Source organism: Oncorhynchus gorbuscha, linkage group LG03, assembly GCF_021184085.1.
Source record: "Oncorhynchus gorbuscha isolate QuinsamMale2020 ecotype Even-year linkage group LG03, OgorEven_v1.0, whole genome shotgun sequence".
In the NCBI taxonomy this organism is placed as follows: Eukaryota; Metazoa; Chordata; class Actinopteri; order Salmoniformes; family Salmonidae; genus Oncorhynchus; species Oncorhynchus gorbuscha.
In genome coordinates this window covers 47,410,111-47,431,872 of record NC_060175.1, presented here as the reverse complement: position 1 = coordinate 47,431,872, position 21,762 = coordinate 47,410,111, and the positions used below count along the sequence as shown (strand labels likewise).

General features: G+C 41.4%; 1 protein-coding gene and 2 long non-coding RNA genes across 4 annotated transcripts; 1 reads left to right on the top strand and 2 right to left on the bottom strand.

Moving 5' to 3' along the window:
• Positions 1-8,049: 8,049 nt before the first annotated feature.
• LOC124020568 lies at positions 8,050-10,010 on the bottom strand. 2 transcript variants are annotated; one of them, XR_006836101.1, is made up of 5 exons: positions 9,911-10,010; positions 9,695-9,751; positions 9,485-9,598; positions 9,007-9,257; positions 8,051-8,859 (listed from the first exon to the last, which is right to left on the bottom strand). It is a non-coding gene; the product is annotated as an uncharacterized LOC124020568 (long non-coding RNA). The 2 variants fall into 2 exon arrangements; XR_006836100.1 differs by having other exon boundaries at positions 8,050-9,257.
• Positions 10,011-12,542: 2,532 nt separating this feature from the next.
• LOC124020560 lies at positions 12,543-13,141 on the bottom strand. Its single transcript, XR_006836099.1, has 3 exons — positions 13,086-13,141; positions 12,752-12,841; positions 12,543-12,581 (listed from the first exon to the last, which is right to left on the bottom strand). It is a non-coding gene; the product is annotated as an uncharacterized LOC124020560 (long non-coding RNA).
• A 2,199-nt stretch (positions 13,142-15,340) lies between these two features.
• Positions 15,341-18,879, top strand: lsm14b (LSM family member 14B). The gene is made up of 9 exons (XM_046332431.1): positions 15,341-15,803; positions 15,973-16,136; positions 16,263-16,398; positions 16,621-16,810; positions 16,877-16,896; positions 17,252-17,329; positions 17,407-17,568; positions 17,770-17,899; positions 17,988-18,879. Exons 1-9 carry the CDS (start codon positions 15,683-15,685, stop codon positions 18,145-18,147), a joined length of 1,161 nt encoding a protein of 386 aa, XP_046188387.1. The 5' UTR covers positions 15,341-15,682; the 3' UTR covers positions 18,148-18,879.
• Positions 18,880-21,762: the final 2,883 nt, after the last annotated feature.

Here is a 21,762-nt window from a genome sequence, read left to right as displayed (position 1 = left end):
TGTATAGCCGTGCTCTCCTTTTCGATTCCATCCGTGTATAGCCCTCCTCGCATTGCTGTAGGGAATCCCAGGCGGGCTCCTGCACTCGCACTGGGTCGGGCCGCCCACCTGTCGATTTCTTCCCACGTAGTATAATCCATATCGTCCTCCTTCAGATCCTGCCAGTTCACACGCTGCTCGGTCTGTGAATCGTGGTGGGCGATTCTGTAATGATATTCCTCTGTTGTTTGAAGTGAGTCAGACCGAAATGCAGCGTGTAGGTTACTCATGACTTTTAATGAAGAAAATGCTGTACATGAAATAACTGAGAATACAAAACAACAAACGAGTGAAACTACTTACAGCCTATCTGGTGACTAACACAAAGACAGGTACAATCGCCCACGAAATACAACGCGCCCTCAAGCTACCTAAATATGGTTCCCAATCCGAGACAACTAGAATCAGCTGACTCCAATTAGGAATCGCCTCAGGCAGCCAAGCCTAACTAGACACACCCCTAATAATACACACTCCCAATTAATACAAACCCTAATACGAAATACAACATATAAACCCATGTCACACCCTGACCTACCCAAACATATAACAAAAACACAAGATACAATGACCAAGGCGTGACAAAATTGACATAATTTCAGTCAATTGGAGGTGTACCTGTGGATGTATTCCAAAGCTTACCTTCAAACTCAGTGCCTCTTTGTTTAACATCATGGGAAAATCTAACTAAATCAGCCAAGTCCTCAGGAAAAAATTGTAGACCTCCACAAGTTTGGTTCATCCTTGGGAGCAATTTCCAAACGCCTGAGGGTACCATGTTCATCTGTACGAACAATAGTACGCGAGTATAAACACCATGGGACCACGCAGCCGCCATACCGCTCAGGAAGGAGATGCGTTCTGTCTCCTAGAGATTAACGTACTTTGGTGCGAAAAGTTGTGGGCAGAACTGAAAAGGTGTGCGAGCAAGGAGGCCTACAAACCTGACTCAGTTACACAAGCTCTGCCAGGAAGAATGGGACAAAATTCACCCAACTTATTGTGGAAAGCTACTTGAAATGTTTGAACAAGTTAAACAATTTAAAGGCAATGCTACCAAATCCTAATTGAGTGTATGTAAACTTCTGACCCACTGGGAATGTGATGAAAGAAATAAAAGCTGAATTAAATCATTCTCTCTACTATTATTCTGACATTTCACATTCTTAAAATAAAGTGGTGATCCTAACTCCCCTAAAACAGGGACATTTTACTAGGATTAAATGTCAGGAATTGTGAAAAACTGAGTTTAAATGTATTTGGCTGAGGTGTATGTAAACTTCCGACTTCAACTGCGCACTGAATAAAAGTAAGTAAACCGCTGAAAACCCTCCCACTTGATAGCCAACAGATTTTCTCATGTGGTTTTCATTCACTGGGGTTTTCAGTACATGTATCTTAAGCCATCCCTTTAAATACGATATACCTTTCATTCGTATTTTGTCGACATATTAGAATACATAGAGAAATCGGGTTCAGAATATAGGGCTCAATAAGAAAAAGCCATCTAAGTATATGCATATGCATCTCTGTTTCAGCACCAACTGGTAGATTTTAGGGTTAGGAAAGTATGAATCATAAAAAACAGGGTTGAAGGGCCTTTAAGCACTGAATATATTGACTAATCAAAAACAGCAGTATGACATCAATTAAAATGTAACAAATAAGAGATGGAAACAAACATGTTATATGACACCTGTCACAGGAGACAGCGTGATGTCACTTCTCCCCCTGGAAGGCTCAAAGTGTTTACCCACCACCTCTAGGTGCACTCGCTGAGATGTCGCTAGGCAACCACAGTCATCGTTCTGCTTCTGACACTCAAGTGGGAGCTTATGTGGACTTAACTCTTGAAAGAGCAGCCATGTCGTGCAGTAGAGGGGGAATTACCAGGGAAAATATTGGATTGGGCCGAAGCACAAAGGTCAGGTGAGCCTGACACACCAGAGCTGTATTCAGATGCCCTGTCTGTCTGGCACGAAGGAAGCAACTAACGCTAGCCTCGTCTATACCTGGAGCTAACATGCGACCTGTGTCCTGATCTCGTCCACATTCTCATTGTGCCCACGTGGAAGTTATGGATACTGTAAACATCACTATTCAATGAAAATCTAGCAAAATGCACAGCAAGGGCCTCCATGATATTATGCTTTTGAGTGACACACAGTGAGCACTAACCCCGCCCTCGGGCTGTATTAGATTGGAGATTGGACTGAGTAAACTGCACTGTTTGAGTTGAGAGGACAAGGGATTCATCAAATCAGAGCGCCATGTAGGCCTACATTTCATAATGACGTCCATATTGAGAAGATCTTGCTCTGCTGAGGTTAGCTGAAAACATGTACCCGTCAATAGCACCAGGTCTACTGCAATCTTTGTGGAGATCAACAGCATGACCACTGAACAGAGTGGAAATGGAAATAGAATAGATTAGTATTGAAAGCAGCAACTCTCCATTATATGAATTGTTCTGCATGTTGAAGCTGGTCACAATCAGTGTAACATCAGGCCTATGTCCCAACAGGCATGCAGAATGGTGCTATTGTCCCACAGTTAGCATCTGATGTAGCATCTGTTTCCAATACGTCCGGCACTCTGTGCAGCCCATTCCCTGTCTTTTGATGATAATAGTGGACGACTGAACCGAGCCGGCCCGACATAGAACAGAGGACAGACGGTTAGCAGACGGACACAGTGGCCTAGCTGATGATGATGCACCCAATGTGTTTGGTGTGCTGCTGCTGTATGTTCACGTGGAGATGTATGTCTGTCTGTTCTGTTGAGAATAGAGCTAGGGGACAGATGTTGATGATGATGACAGATGTTGGGTGTACATATGTTGGTAGACAGCGCCACCGTGTGCATGTCCATTATGGTGGCAAACTTGCAAGATCATGTTATAATGCTGTTATTGCATCAAATGGTTGTTTTATTTAACAGAATAGAGTATTCAAAACGATTGTGTGTGTATGTGTGTTCTGCGTAGGATGGGCCTCTGGGAGATAACACTGACAGGAGATGTATGATGTATTTTGGGTGATAAAATCTAAAGAGCATTCCAGAGCATGAGTTAATGTTTCTGTTCTATACCGTACCAGGGAGAGATGGCTCCAGTTTGGAGTCGGAGGGCCAGACACTGGTCTCTACACAATGAAAACTGTTGACACAGCAGATACTGTCTGCTATGTATTATAGGTATCTTTCATACAAATCTGAACCTTGTGACCCATTCTATATACCTGTTGTTCGTCATGTAGGTTGAAAGGGGTGTATCTTGGCTATAAAAGACCTTTGTACTTTTGTCTCGGCGCTCTCAACAGATCATCAGAAACGGTGATTCGTCGACCAGCCATCACTACTGCAAAGCTCTCACTATTAATGATTGAGTTTAAGTATAACTCTGACTTGTGTGATAAGTTTGTCTATCTTCATTTGATAGTAAAGAAATGAACCACCACACCACCAACTGGAAATGGATCAGGGGAACGAGAGAATATCTCAATTCTATTGGTTCAATCGGACGATTAGGACTACCTAAATGTCTGTTATGATGTTTTATAAAAATGTGCTACTATGTTAATTCAGTACAGCATATTGCCATTGACAGCTCTACTATAGCATTGGTTATCCAAGACCTGCAATAACCAAATCTATATTACAATACGCTAAGCAATCTAAGCTGCGGAGGATCTCGGTTTTCTTCATTTTAGGCTCAAAAGACCCCAGGAAGAGTAGCGGCTACCTTCGCAACATCTAATGGGGATCCTAATAAAATACTGAAATAATCAAAGAAGCGCATCGTCCACTGGTCAATAACCTTTAAAAAAATATATATATTTACCATTTTAATTGAACTCAGGCAATTAATTGTTACCCAGAAATGATTTGATATTGAGATATTTAAAAAACAGCTTCATTGGACATTTAACGCTGCAGTATCTAACGTTTTGGCATTGAAAACTAGTTAAAGAATTGGTAGATCTGTTCTATGTGTGTTAGTTCTATGCTTCCTGTTCTTAAGTTTTGGTTTTGTAGACCAGCTTCAAAAAGCTGACAAAATATTTCTGGTTATTGAAAATACATTTCACGGTGGTTTAGATCATACAATGATTCTCTTCACTATGCTTGTTTTGTCACATAAACTGAAATAATGCAAACTATTAGAATTTTAAAAAGCAGGAAATGACAGAGAGATTTCTGAATATTACAGCTTTAAACAAGCACCATTTGCCCAAAGATTGTCTATTATATTGATAAGATAGTCAAGTGACCGCTCTAACAATGGAAATACGTGTGGTCAACGATGGCAGGCAGGTGGAGGCGAGATCAGGTGGGACCATTCTAGCCAATGAGGGGCAGATACAGATACGAAAAGGCCATAGAGGACTCATCTTCGTATCTGTGCCATCATATGCCATTATAGTGTCTACATTTTAAAGTAGTCCATTTTCTCCCAAATCATAGGTATCCCCACCCAGTTGAATATTTATGTTCCAGATCAGTAGATCTACTACGGTTATCAGTCAATTATAAAGTCATCTATATAAGTCTTGCATGTACATTCAGAAGTATTCAGACCCTTTGATTTTTTCCACATTTTGTTACGTTACACCTTTATTCTAAAATGGATGAAATAGTTGTTTCCCCCTTATTCAATCACACAACAATGGGATTATAGATTTAATAAATTAATTTAATTTAATAAATAATAAATAATAAATAAATAATAAATTAAATGCAACAATTACATAAATATTCAGACCCTTTCATCAGTACTTTGTTGAAGCACCTTTCGCAGCGATGACATATTTGAGTCTTCTTGGATATGAAGCTACAAGCTTGGCACACCTGTAATTGAGGAGGTTCTCTTATTCTTCTCTGCAGATCATTTCAAGCTCTGTCAGATTGTGTGGGGAGCGTCGCTGCAAAGCTATTTTCAGGTCTCTCCAGCGATGTTTGATCGGGTTCAAGTATGGGCTCTGGCTGGGCCACTCAAGGACATTCAGAGACTTGTCCCAAAGCCACTCCTGCGTTGTCTTGGCTGTGTGCTTAGGGTTGTTGTCCTGTTGGAAGGTAAAACATTTGCCCCAGTCCGAGGTCCTGAGCGCTCTGGAGCAGGTTTTCATCAAGGATCTCTCTTGTACTTTGCTCTGTTAATCTTCCTCTGGATCCTGACTAGTCTCCCAGTCCCTGACGCTGAAAAACATCCCCACAGCATGATGCTGCCACCACCATGCTTCACCGTTGGGATGGTGCCAGGTTTCCTCCAGACGTGACACTTGGCATTCAGGCCAAAGAGTTCAATCTTGGTTTCATCAGACCAGATCATTTTGTTTCTCATGGTGTGAGTCCTTTAGGTTCCTTTTGGCAAACTCCAACTGGCCTGTCATGTGCCTTTTACTGAGGAGTGGCTTCCGTCTGGCCACTCTACCATAAAGGCCTGATTAGTAGAGTGCTGCAGAGATGGTTGTCCTTCGGGAAGGTTCTCCCATTTCCAGAGGAACTCCGGAGCTCTGTCAGAGTGACAATGGGTTTCTTGGACACCTCCCTGACCAATGCCCTTCTCCCCCGATTGCTCTGTTTGTCCAGGCGGCCAGTTCTAGAAAGTGTCTTGGTGGTTCCAAACTTCTTCCATTTAAGAATGATGGAAGCCACTGTGTTCTTGGGGACCTTCAATACTGCAGACATTTGTGGTACCCTTCCCTAGATCTGTGCCTCGACACAATCCTGCTCTGACAACAATCCTACTCAACTGTGGGACCTTATATACACAGGTGTGTGCCTTTCCAAATCATGTGCAATCAATTGAATATACCACAGGTGGACTCCAATCAAGCTGTAGAAACATCTTAAGGATGATCAATGGAAACAGGATGCACCCGAGGGTCTGAATACTTATGCAAATAAGGCATTTCCATTTTTTTATTTAAAAAAACCTGTCTTTGCTTTGTCATTATGGGGTATTGGGTGTAGATTGATGAGGAAATGTTTTTATTTAATGCATTTTAGAATAAGGCTTTCACGTAACAAAATGTGGAAAAAGGGGAAGGGGTCTGAATACTTTCCAAATGCATTGTACATAGGTATTATATGTACATAGGCAGGGAGCTCCTGTACATTTTGTAAATATTTGTATAGTTAATACATTTTTATGGCATTTTTGTTTTTAGGATGAACAGTTAATGTCATCAGAATCCAGCATGGAGTTTAAAGACTAAAGCTGGCAAGTAATTTGTTAGTTTGGCTCGCTATCTAATGGCAGCTGGCTAGCTGGCAATTGTTTTGATTCAAATGCCAGTCATGTGTCCAGAGGTTGAGGATGGAGAGAAGCTCAAAATAAATATGGCTGAGGTGTGCTGAGGTGTGATGAGGATTGTAAGGAGGACTGAGTTACAAGGCTACTCTTGAATTATTATTGAAATGTGGTGTGCTTTCTGGTGCCACGTGACTGCTGTAGCTTCACCCAAGTCGGTGCTTCATTTTGGTAGTAGTGAAGGACTAGCTAGGTTTACCTACTGTGGAGTCCACAAACTGTGGTGCATGAGTTCCAACTTCATCTAAGTCCTACTACAGTATGGAGAAGTAGTTCCAGTGTGTAGATCCAGTAGTTAGCTGCACCGCTACATGGCAAAAAATGTATTAAACTACTGAAAACACAACCAATAATTTATTTCAACTACCACCAAGCTACTGCAAACCGTAGTTTAATTCATGGTTGAACTACATGTAGTTCACACCTATTACCTACCCAACACTGCTTATTATGTCAATTGTATTTCTATGGTTGAATTTGCATTGAATCAAATTAATCAGAACCAATCATTTGCCGGGTTGCTGCTGATCAGTGATGTAGCATTGCCCTCTAGTGCATGAATCTGGATCTTAAGAAATTTTTATTTTATTTATTTATTTAAACTTTATTTAACGAGGCAAGTCAGTTAAGAACAAATTCCTATTTACAATGACGGCCTACCAAAAGACCTCTTGTGGGGACTGGGGCCTGGGATAATTTTTAAAATAAAAAATACTATATAAATATAGGACAAAACACATCACATCAAGAGAGACCTAAGACAACATAGCAAGGCAGCAACAAATGACAACACAGCATGGTAGCAACACAACATGGTAGCAGCACAAAACATGGTACAAACATTATTGGGCACAGACAACAGCACAAAGGTCAAGAAGGTAGAGACAACAATACATCACACAAAGCAGCCACAAACGTCAGTAAGAGTGTCCATGATTGAGTCTTTCAATGAAGAGATTGAGATAAAACTGTCCAGTTTGAGTGTTTGTTGCAGCTCGTTCCAGTCGCTAGCTGCAGCGAACCCGAAAAGAGGAGCGACCCAGGGATGTGTGTGCTTTGGGGACCTTTAGCAGAATGTGACTGGCAGAACGGGTGTTGTATGTGGAGGATGAGGCTGCAGTAGATATCTCAGATAGGGGGAGTGAGGGGCCGAAGAGGGTTTTAAAAATAAGCATAAACCAGTGTGTCTTGCGACGGGTCTACAGAGACGACCAGTTTACAGAGGAGTATAGAGTGCAGTGATGTGTCCTATAAGGAGCATCGGTGGCAAACCTGAAGGCCGAATAGTAAAGAACATCTAGCCGCTCGAGAGCACCCTTACATGCCGATCTATAAATTATGTCTTTGTTATCTAGTATGGTAGGATAGTCATCTGAATCAGGGTTAGTTTGGCAGCTGGGGTGAAAGAGGGATTACGATAGAGGAAACCAAATCTAGATTTAACTTTAGCCTGCAGCTTTGGTATGTGCTGAGAGAAGGACAGTGCACCATCTAGACATACTCCCAAGTACTTGTATAAGATATGGCAAGGAATAAATATTTTTTCCACTTTTATTGAAGGGGTTTATTCTCTTCCAATCCTAAACAAAACCATTGCAGTTAAACACTTTAGGTAAAATATTTACATATGAACAAGTGTCTGTGCAAAATGTACTCAAAATAAGGGAGACATGCTATGCTTCCAATCCCCCCCCCCCCCCCTCTTACTTTTATTTCTTTGTAAGAGGCAAATATGGAAAGGTATTGAACAATCTGCATCTAAAATCAAAGTGATCTGGAAAAGAAATACTGAGCTCTAGCTAGGGCTGTCCAATGAGGCATCGGAACAGAAGCACCGATTGAGCAGATAGGAAAGCATAACATCCTCGTTCACACTAATATTAAATATCATCAGAATCTCACTAGAAAAAGGTACAACGTTTGCATGTTTTGATGTTTAGAATAGAACATTATCCCCACTAATAAGTTATTTGAGAAAAGGGTAATAGAATACATGCAGTCCTTAAAGACGTCCTCTTGTCATTTAACTTTTCCTGTTGAACAGCGATATCCCATTAGTATAAATGCAGTAAAAGTATACACGTTAAAGGGTAAAGAAAATAAAAAGTTAAAGTAAAATAGTGTCACTAGAGTCACTGCGTTGCTGTTTAAGATCAGATACAAATATATGGCTTATTTTGTCAGGAAGGAAACTCAGACGACAAGTGGTTCCGAACCTTTTTTGGTTACTGAACCACCAACTGAATTTTGCTCTGCCTTAAGTACCCCTGAAGTACCCCCTCATGTGCATTTGACCAGTAGGCCTAATGTGTACAACTGTCATTTGCAACTACAAAATGGCCTTCCAAGTCAAATGTATATTAATATAATGCAAATATTTACTTCTTTACTTTTTTATTTTTAGAATTCCATTGTAAGTAAAACATTTATAAAAATCTAGAAGATGTGAGAGTCCCAGGAATGTTCTGGGGGAAGGTGGAGTGTAGAGGGAGCAGTCAGGCGTAGAACTAGATGGAGAACAAAAGGACAACCAGAGTATACAGTGGAGACAAACGTTCCATTCACTTTGGTCAGATCCATTCACTGTGACCTGGAGAAGCATGATATCCATTTATCACTGTCCCATCCCTCTTATCCAATTCTAGGGTAGATACCTTTTTGTCTGGGCTCTCTATTTGAGGGAGTTGCTATAGTGGATGCGAGAGTGACAGCTCTCCGGTCTGTCTCTATGGGGTGTCTTTTTAAGGAAGCTTCTGTCGATGAAGTGGGAGTGACTGGTCTCTCTCTCATTCTCCAGACAGAAGAGCATGTCCCTGGGGTCGACACGAGTGATGCTCTGGCGGGTAAATTGTCTGGACGCTCCAGAACTAGCACTACCAGACGCAGAGGGACATGACCCAGAGCCCTGAGAGAGGGCGACAGTCAGAACAATAGAGGTAGTTTGTGGGGGGAAAGAAATAAAGGGGCAGAGAGGTGAGAGTGAGTTTGAGGGCAAAATTGAAATAAAAACAAAGCAAGACAAAGAGATTGTGTAAGGCAGCAAGTAAGTGAGCGAGCGAGAATGAAAGACAGCTAATAATGTGAATTAAATACAGAAAGAAACATCACACTGTGAGTGGAGGAGGAGGATACCATGTTCTCAGCTCCAGCGGCTGCTGCCTCCATTTTCCTCATCTTCCTGGGGCCGACAATTGCCAGTGCCATCAGGTTAGCTTCCTTCGATCTCAACTGAAACAGCTCCTGCATCTGGAGAAACACGTGTGAGATACACACACACACACCTACTATGGACACTCCAGAGACACACAGTATTTTGTTATGACAAATTCTCTTATCTCTAACCTCTTTGGCTTTCTGTTTCAACCGCAGCTGCTCAGGGTCTTCCTGACGAGATCGAGACTGAAAGGACACCCAACAGAAAAGAGATCAGAGTGGATCAAGTGGGTCTCCAGAAAAAAGTCATTCATTTTCACTTCTCCCCACTAGTGGCCCTGAAAGTCAAATATAAAAAGGGAGTGATAGTGGAATTGGTCTGTGCTTCTGATACAATTCCAGTACCTTTGCTGCCTTTCATCAGAATCTCACTCTCCGGACAATGCCTTCTACCTCATAACTTGTTTTTTTTGCTCTGATATTCACTGTCAACTGTGGGAACGTATATATAGACAGGTGTTTGCCTTTCATGCCCAATCAATTGAATTTACCACAGGTGGACTCCAATCAAATTGTAGAAACATCAAGGATGATCAATGGAAACAGGATGCACCTGAGCTCAATTTCGAGTCACATAGTAAAGGGTCTGAATACTTTTGGAAATAAGGTATCTGTTTATTTTTTATTTAAAAAAGCTGTTTTAGCTTTGTCATTATTGTGTGTAGGGCCGTGTGAGTATATATAGAGACAGTGCAAAAATACAAATAAAATACAAGGGTCAAGTAAGATATTCCATGCAGCCATTTTGTTAGCTATTTAGTAGTCTTGTGGCTGGAGTCTTTCATTATTTTCTGGGCCTTCCTTTCACACCGCCTGATGTAGAGATCCTGGATGGCAGGGAACTCGGCCCCAGTGATGTACTGAGCTGTCCTCAGTACCCCTCTGTAGTAGCATGCGATCGAGGGCGGTGCTATTGTCATACCAAGCAAGGATGTAGCCAGTCAAGATGCTCTCAATAGAACAGCTGTAGAACTTAGAGGATTTGATTAGGGCAGGTTCCCCAACGGGCGGCCCATGGCCCAAAGGTGATTTGATTTATTTTGTGTGTGTGTGTTTGAGGGACTGTTAAAACACCAGCAAATCAGCTCCAAGTGATTTTAATTTTGGTAATCTGTTCCAAAGTATTCCCACACATAACAGAGATACATGTGATCGTATACAAAATGTAAAGTTTTACATTTTTGTTTTAGTCAAATATTACATATGTTTGGGCTTCTTGTTGTCATTTTGCAGTCTACAAATGATTTGTTATGTTCCGGCCCCCTTACCATCCACTCAATGGATTTAAAAAAAAAAGATTGATGATGCAAACTAGCCACTTTAGAAATGCATCCATGAAAAAGAAACTCCATGATCGCCATCTTGCTAGCTGCTATTATGTTTCAAGAGGATGTGTGCAAGAAGTGAATACAGCAGGGACGAGGCAGTGATGAGCCAATGCTCCGTGAGAAAAAGTGTTCTGATTGTATAACATTTTAAAACCCAATTGCAGGGAGAACACTGCTATCCCATCGTCACAGTTGGAGAGAGGAGATTATCAGCATTCTGTAGATATACTTTTTATTTCTCAGCTCTCAATTTTGAGCTCAACAGCAACTATTTTACAAACTAGATATTTTATATGGCTATGATCCTTTATTTATGTCACTTGTTAAATCCACTTCAAATAAGTGGAGAAGAACTTCAATCAGCGTAGATGAAGGGGAGTAGACAGGTTAAAGAAGGATTTTTAAGCCTTGGGACAACTGAGACATGGATTGTGTATGTGTGCCATTCAGAGATTTAAGTGCCTTTAAACGGGGTATGGCGGTAGGTGTCATAACCTCCATCAACTGCTGTTTTCAGCTATAGCCATAAGTTATGGATGTGATTGAGATCTGTACTCATTGCTGGCATTTCTTCTTAAACCATTCCAGGTTGCTTTTGATGTATATTTGGGGTTGTCCTGCTGGAAGGTCCATAACCTTCAACAGAGACACCATTTTTGGACACCGAGTTGAACATTGCATTCCAAAATAACTTGATAATCTGCTGATTGCATGATGTCTGGCACACATTTAAGGCCCCCCCAGTACCAGAGGCAGCAAAGCAACCCCAACATTATCGAACCTCTCCCATATTTGACTGTAGGGAGGGTGTTATTTTCTTTGAATGCTTCATTTGGTCATTGGCAAACATAGGAAGACCCCACTGCTGAAGGAATCACAAGAGACTGATTTAACTTAAACAAGCCTAAATCATAGGGGAAATGTTCTGTGGACCAATGAAACAAAATGCCTATCTTTGGCAATACAGATCAGTGCTGCGTTTACTTTCCACCAAATTAATAATTCATTGAAAATATCACCCTCCCTACAATCAAAGATGCAGAGGTTTGATAATGCTGCAGGGTTACTTTGATGCCTCTGGTACTTGAAAGTGCACAAGACATGAAATCAGCAGATTATCTGGTGTTTTGGAGTCCAATGTTCAACTCAGTATCCACAAACTGAGTCTCCATTGAAGGTTGTGGGTCTTACAGAAGGACAACTCCGAACACACATCAAAAAGCACCCATAAATAGTTCAAGAAGAGATGCTGGACTGTTCTGGTGTGACCAGCGAAGAGTCCAGACCTGAATCCCATTCAAAACCTATGGCAAGAGCTGAAAACAGCAGTTAATAGGAGCAGTTTTCTGCTGAGAATTGGGTAAAACCTCAAGTAGAAAGGTGCAGCAAGCTCATTGATGGCTAAAAGAAGGTTAAGTCTGCAGTCATCTTGGCCAAACCCTGTGCAACCAAGTACTAGCTCCAGGGTGCCAATAACTTTGTCCATGCCATGTCATTTTCTAAATAAAAATTGTGAACTTAATTTTACAAAAACAAAATTGGTTCTGCAATGTTGAATATTCAATAAGGTGTGATGAAGTTTTTTTTAATGAAAATTTATTTTAGAAGAAATGTATGGAATTATTTAAGAAAAGTGACAGGGTGTTCATATATTTGTCCAGCACTGTATGGAAAGCAGGGAGGGTCCTCTGGAGTGCAGAAAGACACAGACAGAAAGGCAGACATTAGAAACAGTGCAGTAATATGGTAATTGGTTAGAATGGTTGGAGAGTTTGGTGAGAGCAAACTGGTGGTGGTGCTGAAGACTGGGTCATGACTTGGTTTTGTTTATTGATTGGTGCGCAGAAGGATTCCTAACCTTGAGGAAAGACACAAGGTAAGGCTGAGGTGAGAAGTTTAGCTCTCTGCATAACCTGCTGGTGAAGTCCTCGGCTTCAATTTTACCCTCCTGTTGGAAAAAGATAAACACCATCAGAGTTCCTAAGAAATAGCCAAATATACAGTATCAGTCAAAAGTTTGGACACACCTACTCATTCAAGGGTTTTTCTTTATTTGTACAATTTTCTACATTGTAGAAGAATAAAGAAGACATAAAAACTATGAAATAAGACATATGGAATCATGTAGTAACCAAAAGTGTTAAACAAATCAAAATATATATTTTAAATTTCAGATCATTTTTAGTACCCACCCTTTGCCTTGATGGCAGCTTTGCACACTCTTGGCATTCTCTCAACCAGCTTCATGAGGTAGTAACCTGGAATGCATTTCAATTAACAGGTGTGCCTTGTTAAAAGTTAATTTGTGGAATTTCTTTCCTTCTTAATGCATTTTTGCCAATCAGTTGTATTGTGACAAGGTAGGGTTGGTATACAGAATATAGCCCTATTTGGTAAAAGATCAAGTCCATATTATGGCAAGAACAGCTCAAATAAGCAAAGAGAAACCACAGTCCATCATTACTTTTACGACATGGTCAGTCAATACGAAAAATTACAAAACCGTTGAAAGTTTCTTCAAGTGCAGTCGCTAAAACCATAAAGCACTATGATGAAACTGGCTCTCATGAGGACCGCCACAGGAATGGAAGACTCAGAGTTACCTCTGCTGCAGAGGATACATTTATTAGAGAAATTGCAGTCCAAATAAATGCTTCAGAGTTCAAGTAAACGACATATCAACTTCAACTGTTCAGAGGAGACTGCAAAGAAACCACTACTAAAAGGACACCAATAAGAAGAAGAGACTTGCTTGGGCCAAGAAACACGAGCAATGGTCATTTGTCCATTAGTCTGGAGTCCAAATTTGAGATTTTTGGTTCCGACCGCTGTCTTTGTGAGACACGGTGTGGGTGAACGGATGATCTATGCATGTGTAATTCCCACCGTAAAGCATGGAGGAGGTGGTGTTATGGTGCTTTGCTGGTGGCACAGATTTATTTAGAATTCAAGACACTACAGCATTCTGCAGCGATACACCATCTCATCTGGTTCGGGCTTAGTGGGACTATCATTTGTTTTTCAACAGGACAATGACCCAGCACACCTCCAGCCTGTGTAAGGGCTATTTTACCAAGGAGAGTGATGAGTGCTGCATCAGATAACCTGGCCGCCACAATCCCTCGACCGTAACCAAATTGAGATGGTTTGAGATGAGTCGGACCTCAGGGTGAAGGAAAAGCAGCCAGTCCTCAGCATATGTGGGAACTCCTTCAAGACTGTTGGAAAAGCATTCCAGGTGAAGCTGGTTGAGAGAATGCCAAGTGTGCAAAGCTGTCATCAAGGCAAAGGGTGGCTATTTGAATTAGCTCAAATATATTTTGATTTTCTTAATACCTCTTATGAATCAAATCCCGTTAACAGGATAGATATGACAACTTCCGGTGAAATTGCAGAGTGCAAAATTCAAATGACAGAAATTGTAATATTCAACTTCCATGAAAATACAAGTGTCTTACATCAAAATAAAGTTTAACTTCTTGTTAATCCAGCCTCTGTGTCAGATTTTAAAAAGGCTTTTCGGCAAATCACACCATGCGATTATCTGAGCACAGCGCCCCGCCCCGCACACAAAAGCATGACAAACATTTTACAATCAGGCAACGGTGGCCACGAAAGTCAGAAATAGCGATAAAATAAATGCCATACCTTTGAAGATCTTCTTCTGTTGGCACGCCAAAAGGTCCCAGCTACATCACAAATGGTCCTTTTGTTCGATAATGTCCTTCTTTATATCCCCATAAACTCAGTTAACTGGCGCGCTTCATTCACTAATCCACTGGTTTCCATTCATATTCTAGATTTGCTCTATGCTACCATATATATTCGATTATGAAATTATGGTTAGCGACAGAATTCGGACCATACATTTATGCAAATTCCCCGTTGTTGCGGATCTGAGTCTCCAGCTTCAACAGCTTCCACTGTTTTTGCTCAGGAAGTTTGGAGCTACACTTTGGAAATGCATTTGAGGGGGCCGCGGCCAAAAGTTCTCTGCCAACAACATTTTAGAATGCTGTCAAAACCACACGGGGACAGTCAACATATATGAACAAGTTGTGTTCGGTGTGAAATAAATGTATGGAATTGATAAATGATAAACTATTTACAGAATGTTCTGTAATTGATGGCATATGCTTGTAGCCTATCCTTTTTTTCAGATTGGCCTACTGCCGAAAAAAAACAATGCTTACAGACAATGAAGAAAAATGGACTAAATGTATAAAACATATATTAACACAAGTGAAACAAATAAAAGCACAAATACTATGACAATAGAGCCAGTTTCCCATACAAATGATTTTTGCCCACAAATAGACTATTTAGACATTTTTAGAAAAATGCACGTTAAATAAATGTAACAGATTGGGTTGGTTTTTGCATGAACGACTGAAAAAATTCTGACATTACATAGTGCATCGGACACTTGACTCATGATGCCCCTTCAATGACAGGCCTATGCAATATGGGTAGCCTACATGTGTAGGTCAATCGAGAAATCACTTTCGAGTTGTCAGAAAACGTTTGGGCTAATCGCTAAATCCAACAAAAAACATTGCTCTATTAAAAGGGACATGTTGCAGTGATACGATACTCATTTCATTTCGCTCAAACAGCAGGCGTGGCTAATGGAGGCTTATTGGTTTTGTAATATAACGCACCTGTTTTCACAGATTGTGCACCTGCAGATACATTATAAATTCGAGTTTGGTGTCAGCCTTAGGGGAATGCGGAAACAACGATGACTTGTTTTGAGAATTCGAAATAAGATATTACTGTAACAGCAACAATGAGCACCGGAACACCTTATATTGGTAGTAAAATAAGTCTAATCTCCAAGGCCGGGATTCGTTATGAGGGCGTTTTGTATACAATCGACACGGATAACGCAACGGTGGCTTTGGCAAAGGGTGAGCTTTCCCTCAATTGAGGAGTTTCAGCATTAGGTTTTGCCTCGAATTGATGCTCCACGTTTGGAATGAACTACTCTGGCACGCTGCGTTTGGACCTACAGGTCCTACATGCCTTGGGTAACAATCCTGCTTCCAAAGGTACATTGTCTTTTTTCCCCCCACACAGTTAAATCATTCGGGACAGAACGACGGCCTACAGACAGACCAGTGCCACCCAAAGATGACATTTATGAATACATAATTTTCAGAGGGAGTGACATCAAGGACATAACGGTCTGTGAGCCCCATAAACCACACCATGGTTTACCTCAGGACCCTGCAATTGTACAGGTAGGAGACGAGGGCTAGTACATTAACTCTGAAAGAAAAAAAACTTCACAGAATTAGCTTCCATGTATTTGATGAAGCGCACAGCCATCATAAGACCTAAGCATTTTTTTTCTTTCCTTTTTGTAGTCATCCATTGGGAGCTCCCTGTCCACATACCCATCCCAGGCCCCATACAGTCCCTACCGGAGTATGGTGCCTTCCTACAACCAACTGGCTGCTAGCTCTCTACTCAACCAGCAGTATGCTGCCTCCCTGGGTCTAGGTGAGTGAAATTGTCTTGGAGACCCTTGTAAACACACAGCCACCTTCATGATGTACTGTATTTCAAGATTGTCTTAATAGCCCCTAAACTGCTGAGGCCCTTATTAACTGTTATATAGCACCTTTTCTTGAACTTTGTCTCCATGTAGTGTCTTATCTCAAGAATTCTGGGAAATATCCATCTCTCAACCTCTTTCTCCATGTATTCCGTGGCCTTCCTTAGGAGCGGGACTTCACAGCCTTCCAGCAAGACGAGGCCCGATGGTAGAGCAGGCTGTCCAGACTGTACCAGCTGAGAATGCTGCTGAAAAAAGGGTCCAGTCAGCCCCCCCAGCAGCAAGGCAGAGAGTCTGGTTGGCCTTCCCAGCACTCTGGCAGAGATGGCCCTCTGTCTCAGAGGGCTCCTTCCAGTGGTAAGCTCAGACAACCAGGATCAGGGCTTCTTGTACAGCGTGGGACATAGTTGGAATACTCACCAGGAACACCTTTGTAGTCATTAGTTGGCTTCCGTTGCGAAACATTTCATCTCTTGCAAAACGTTATGAAACTAACTTTACTATATGAACCAAATGGCAGGAAACAGAAAATGACCTGAATTTGTTATAGAAACAGGTTTCATTGCAAAATATTTTGATTAAAAGGTTTTCCGTTGCTAATTGATTTGCGGTGGTATTCAACTAATGCATAAAGTGTTTTTACTCCTGCTTTATGCATTCTCATCAATTGAGGGAGCACGAGAAATGAAACTTGCACTTGTCCTATGAGTAATGTGACGGCATGGCACTTATTGGCAATGCTGTCATGACCTTTAACTAGACGTTGTGGTACCCCCCTCATCCCTTGTCCATTTTTAGGTCAAGCACTGCGTGGCACATCACAGGAACAAAGGCAAGGCAATGATGAGAACTGCAGACCACAGAGACGAAGACAAGGTAATTAGCAATGTCATTGTCTATTGTAGCGATTTGCTTTTATATTTTAATGTCTAAATGTATCGACATGTTCACAGGCAATCGTAGGGCAAGGAACCGTGGGAGAGGTCAGCTTCTTGTAGGAAACTCAAAAGCCAGTACCTTACAATTTGAGTCTGACTTTGATTTTGAAACTGCCAATGCTCAGTTCCACAAAGATGAACTCGAGAAGGAGCTTCAGGAAAAGTTGACCATTAAAGGTACCTGCATACAAAGTGAATTCTCAAGATTCCAAATTTGAAACCCAACTGATGCTCAGTGAAATACTGCATGTATAACATTGGTTGTCAATCTAAACACTAAGTTGCTTAACTGTAGAGAAATATAATGCCAATTTAACCACACCTAAAATTATTATAGGAGTTGGTAGCCTTTCTCTTTTAATTCCTGTTCTCATTCAGACCCAGAGGAGGAGTCTGGGGTTAGTGAGGGCCAGAACACTGAGGGCACAGTGGAGGATCCTCCTGGGGAGAAGTTCTACTATGACAAAACAAAGTGCTTCTTTGACAATGTCTCTGAGATGAAGTCTAGGTAAAAGAAAAAACATATGTACCTTATTAAAATTTTAAATAGTAGTGAATTAACAGGCGGTCTGATTCTGTCCCGCCCTGTCATTCAGTAGGACCACCTGGGCAGAGGAGAGGAAGCTGAATGTGGAGACGTTTGGCGTTCCGGGCCGATTCCTGAGGGGCAGAGGATTCCGAGGGGACAATCGTGGGAGAGGAGCTGGGAGGGCCAACCAGCGCCCTATGCCCAAAGTAGACAGTGCAAGGGTGTGAACAGGTGTGCAGTTACCTACCGCTTACTTACTGTAATAATGTTAGCTTTTATTTGCGTTTTAGTTTCCTAGGTGCTTTCCTACTACCATCACTTGGCATCAGTATTTTTGTTTTATATTTGACTGGTATTTATGTAAGAGTTGATACTAAGTGTCCTATGATTCCTTCCCTTCCTCTTGAAAGACTTGTTCTTGGCCCTGGAGCCCTTCAATCCAAATGACGGTTAAGATTTTTAAGTTGCCATTTCTTTTCATTTCTCATTTGTGCCTTGTCAAAGTTGTGTACGGAACTTCACTATTTGAGCAGGAATTCCAATTGTGTACATAGTTTGTGTTCAGAATCCATTTTCATTCATGGTAGTGCAATTTCTGTACATATTAGAACATGATTTTGCCTTGTTAAAAAAAACTGCAGGCATAATTCTTCAGGAAATGTTTACTTCGATTGGACCAAAGCGATGTACCTTTATTTATTTTCTATTATTTCTTGTAAATAAAATAAGTTGGCATGTCTATGGACTTGCCAAGTATGTACACATGGCCCTTAAAGGGAGTTTTTTTCCCCACATGGTAAATTTATGGAAATTGGTTATAGTTGTACAAAAGCAAAACTTTTTTTTTTCTCTGTACTGAATGTAATTGCAACTGTGGGACACCTGTATAGTTACTAATCCAGTAATAAACTACATGAGAAATTGCTTGTGGCCTGATTTAATAAACTTGGTGAACTCAACATTGAAATCTCAAATTTACATATTTTGATATGCTTTTCCAACTGCTGTTGTAGAATTAACCCTTAGCATAGGTGTGTGCAGATACCCTGGGCCCCAGGTTCAACAAACTGGGTTATCACTCTCAGGTCAAGGGTCTTGTACCTGGTGATGGCAGCCATGTTTTGTAATTGTGCACTTGTTCTAAAGGTTCATAGTGGAAAGCACAGCATATGGGTATGAAATCAAGACCAAGCTAAAATGAGGCCTGCGTGTATAATTGAAGTGGATCATTTTAAATGACCAGAGATAATGCATACGGTATATATTGAGCTGCCATTGAAGAGATGGCAAATACTGTTCCCCTTGATCTTAGGTCTCTTAGGTCTTATAAAGCACTGGCCTAAAACCTGTACAATTGGTGAGGGATAGTGATTCATCCCCAAAAGTTTGTTTATTGCCCCAATAACTGTAGCTCCATTCGATTTGTTGCATTCCTCCAATGTGATCCCAACTAATTTGATTGCTCATTTACTTTAGGCAGCATATTGTGTACCTTGGCATTAAATTCCCTTGTCAACAGTTAACTAAACTTGTGCCTTACTATATTGTCAAGCCATACAAAACAATGCTTTTACATAGGTTGAGTATTACCTCAGTTCCTGTTTCCTCAATGTTTGAGTGAAGCAGGACAGCTCCAGAGATGGAGATGTTGACATCTACATCTCCACGAGACATAATCTCCAGCAGCAGGAAGAAGAGTCTGATATAAATTTTAATTGAAGTCTTTTCCTATAAATTAAAAGCAGTACCACACATGGAGGTGACTGACTATGGTCCCATCGGGTGACAGTTGCTCGTCCCTTCTCTGGTGGCAGTTGGGCGGGAAAGAACTGTGAGGGGTTGTACAAGGAGAACGCATTGGCTTGCATACACAGCAGGCTCCAGCAGGTTTTTTTGTCTGTTCTCAAGGATTTAGTTGTCACGAACTTAAGGTGTGTTTTTAAATGGCATATTAAGGGTCCATTACCCATTTTCCAAGCAGCTCAAATTGGAAGGGTCCTCTATAGGGCTCTTGGTCCAGGTCAGAGGCTGCAATGTTGGCCCAACAGACACACGTCCAGTCCTCTCTCAGATATGTGACGTTATCATTCTGGTCCTTCACGTGGATTCTCAGGGTCCCGTAGCCTGTCATCGGTGGTTCACCTGTCCATTACGAAGTGAAGTTAATGTACAAATACCATAGTGGGTGAAATTATATATCTTGCATTTTGGCACAGAATAAAACTCAAACAACTCTGATCACCTGCATTGATTGTATTCATGTTTTTACCATTGTCAACTGCATAGAGTATGACTGTGTATACATAGTTGATCATGAAAGGTGACTCCAGTCTCTTCGCTGAAGTGACGAGACCTGTATGAGGTTCCTCTGTCATCCAGTCATCCGATCACCACCCTTCACATACCTGAAGGCAGAAGTGTGGAAGCATAAGTCAAGCAAAATCAGTGACTGATTAATGACTGATAGTTGTCAGCACCATAAAAGTATAACATGTCAATGGATAGGTCAAACTACTCTTACAAAAAAAAGATGGAAATGACTTATGCCTAGCATCATGGTCAATGGCAGTAAGCATCTCTACAGGGTGTCCAATCTCTGTTTTCTCTTCCACCATGACATATTGGACAGAGTCCAGAAACACTGGTGAGTTGTTGGTATCCTCTACTTCAATGCATTTCTTAGAAGTGGGCTTTGGTCCGTCTCCTGACTCAGCATCGCTTGACACTACCATGCTGTGTGTAACTCACCTCCGGTGGTGTCAACAATCCAAAGCCCTGAGGCTGTTCTCTCCTTTACTATAATGAACAAAAATATAAACACAACATGCAACATTTCAAAGACTTTACTGAGAGTTCATATAAGGATCTATGGATTTCACATGACTGGGAATGCAGATATGCATCTGTTGGTCACGGACAATCTTTAAAAAAAAAGGTAGGGGCGTGGATCAGAAAACCAGTCAGTATCTGGTGTGACAACCATTTGCCTGGTGCAGTGCGACACATGTCCTTCACATAGAGTTGATCAGGATGTTGATTGTGTCCTGTGGAATGTTGTCCCACTCCTCTTCAATGGCTGTGCGAAGTTGCTGGATATTGGCTGGACTCACTGTCATACATGTCAATCCAGAGTATCCCAGTATCCCAGTATCCCATGTTCAATGGGTGACATGTCTGGTGAGTATGCAGGTTATGGAAGAACTGGGACATTTTCAGCTTTCAGGAATTGTGTACAGATCCTTGTGACATGGGGACGTGCATTATCATGCTGAAACATGAAGTGATGGCGGCGGATGAATAGCATGACAATGGGCCTCAGGATCTCATCAAGGTATCTCTGTGCATTCAAATTGCCATCGATAAAATGCAATGATGTTTCTTGTCCGTAGCTTATGCCTGCCTATACCATAAACCCACCGTCAGCATGGGGTACTCTGTTCAAAACGTTGACATCAGCAAACCGTATAGCCACACAACGCCACACATGTGGTCTGCGGTTGTGAGGCCAGATGGACGTCCTGCAAAATTCTCTAAAATGACAATGGAGGCGGCTTATGGTAAAGAACTAAACTTTCAATTCTCTGGTGGACATTCCTGCAATCAGCATGCCAATTGCATGCTCCCTCAAAAACTTTGGAATCTGTGGCATTTGTGAGACAATTCCCCCAGCACAAGGTGCAACTATGTACTGTTCATGCTGTTTAATCAGCTTCTTGATATGCCATACCTGTCAGGTGGATGGATTATCTTGCAAAGGATAAATGCTCATTAACATGATGTAAACACATTTCTGCACAGCATTTGAGAGAAATAAGATTTTTGTGTATGAAACATTTCTGAGA

Excerpts from the sequence above, each read along its gene's own strand:
- lsm14b (XM_046332431.1), top strand. The coding sequence starts at position 15,683 with ATGAGCACCGGAACACCTTATATTGGTAGTAAAATAAGTCTAATCTCC. Across the intron at positions 16,399-16,620 it reads TGCTGCCTCCCTGGGTCTAG|GAGCGGGACTTCACAGCCTT; the intron begins GTGAGTGAAATT and ends GGCCTTCCTTAG. Across the intron at positions 16,811-16,876 it reads TCAGAGGGCTCCTTCCAGTG|GAACACCTTTGTAGTCATTA; the intron begins GTAAGCTCAGAC and ends AATACTCACCAG.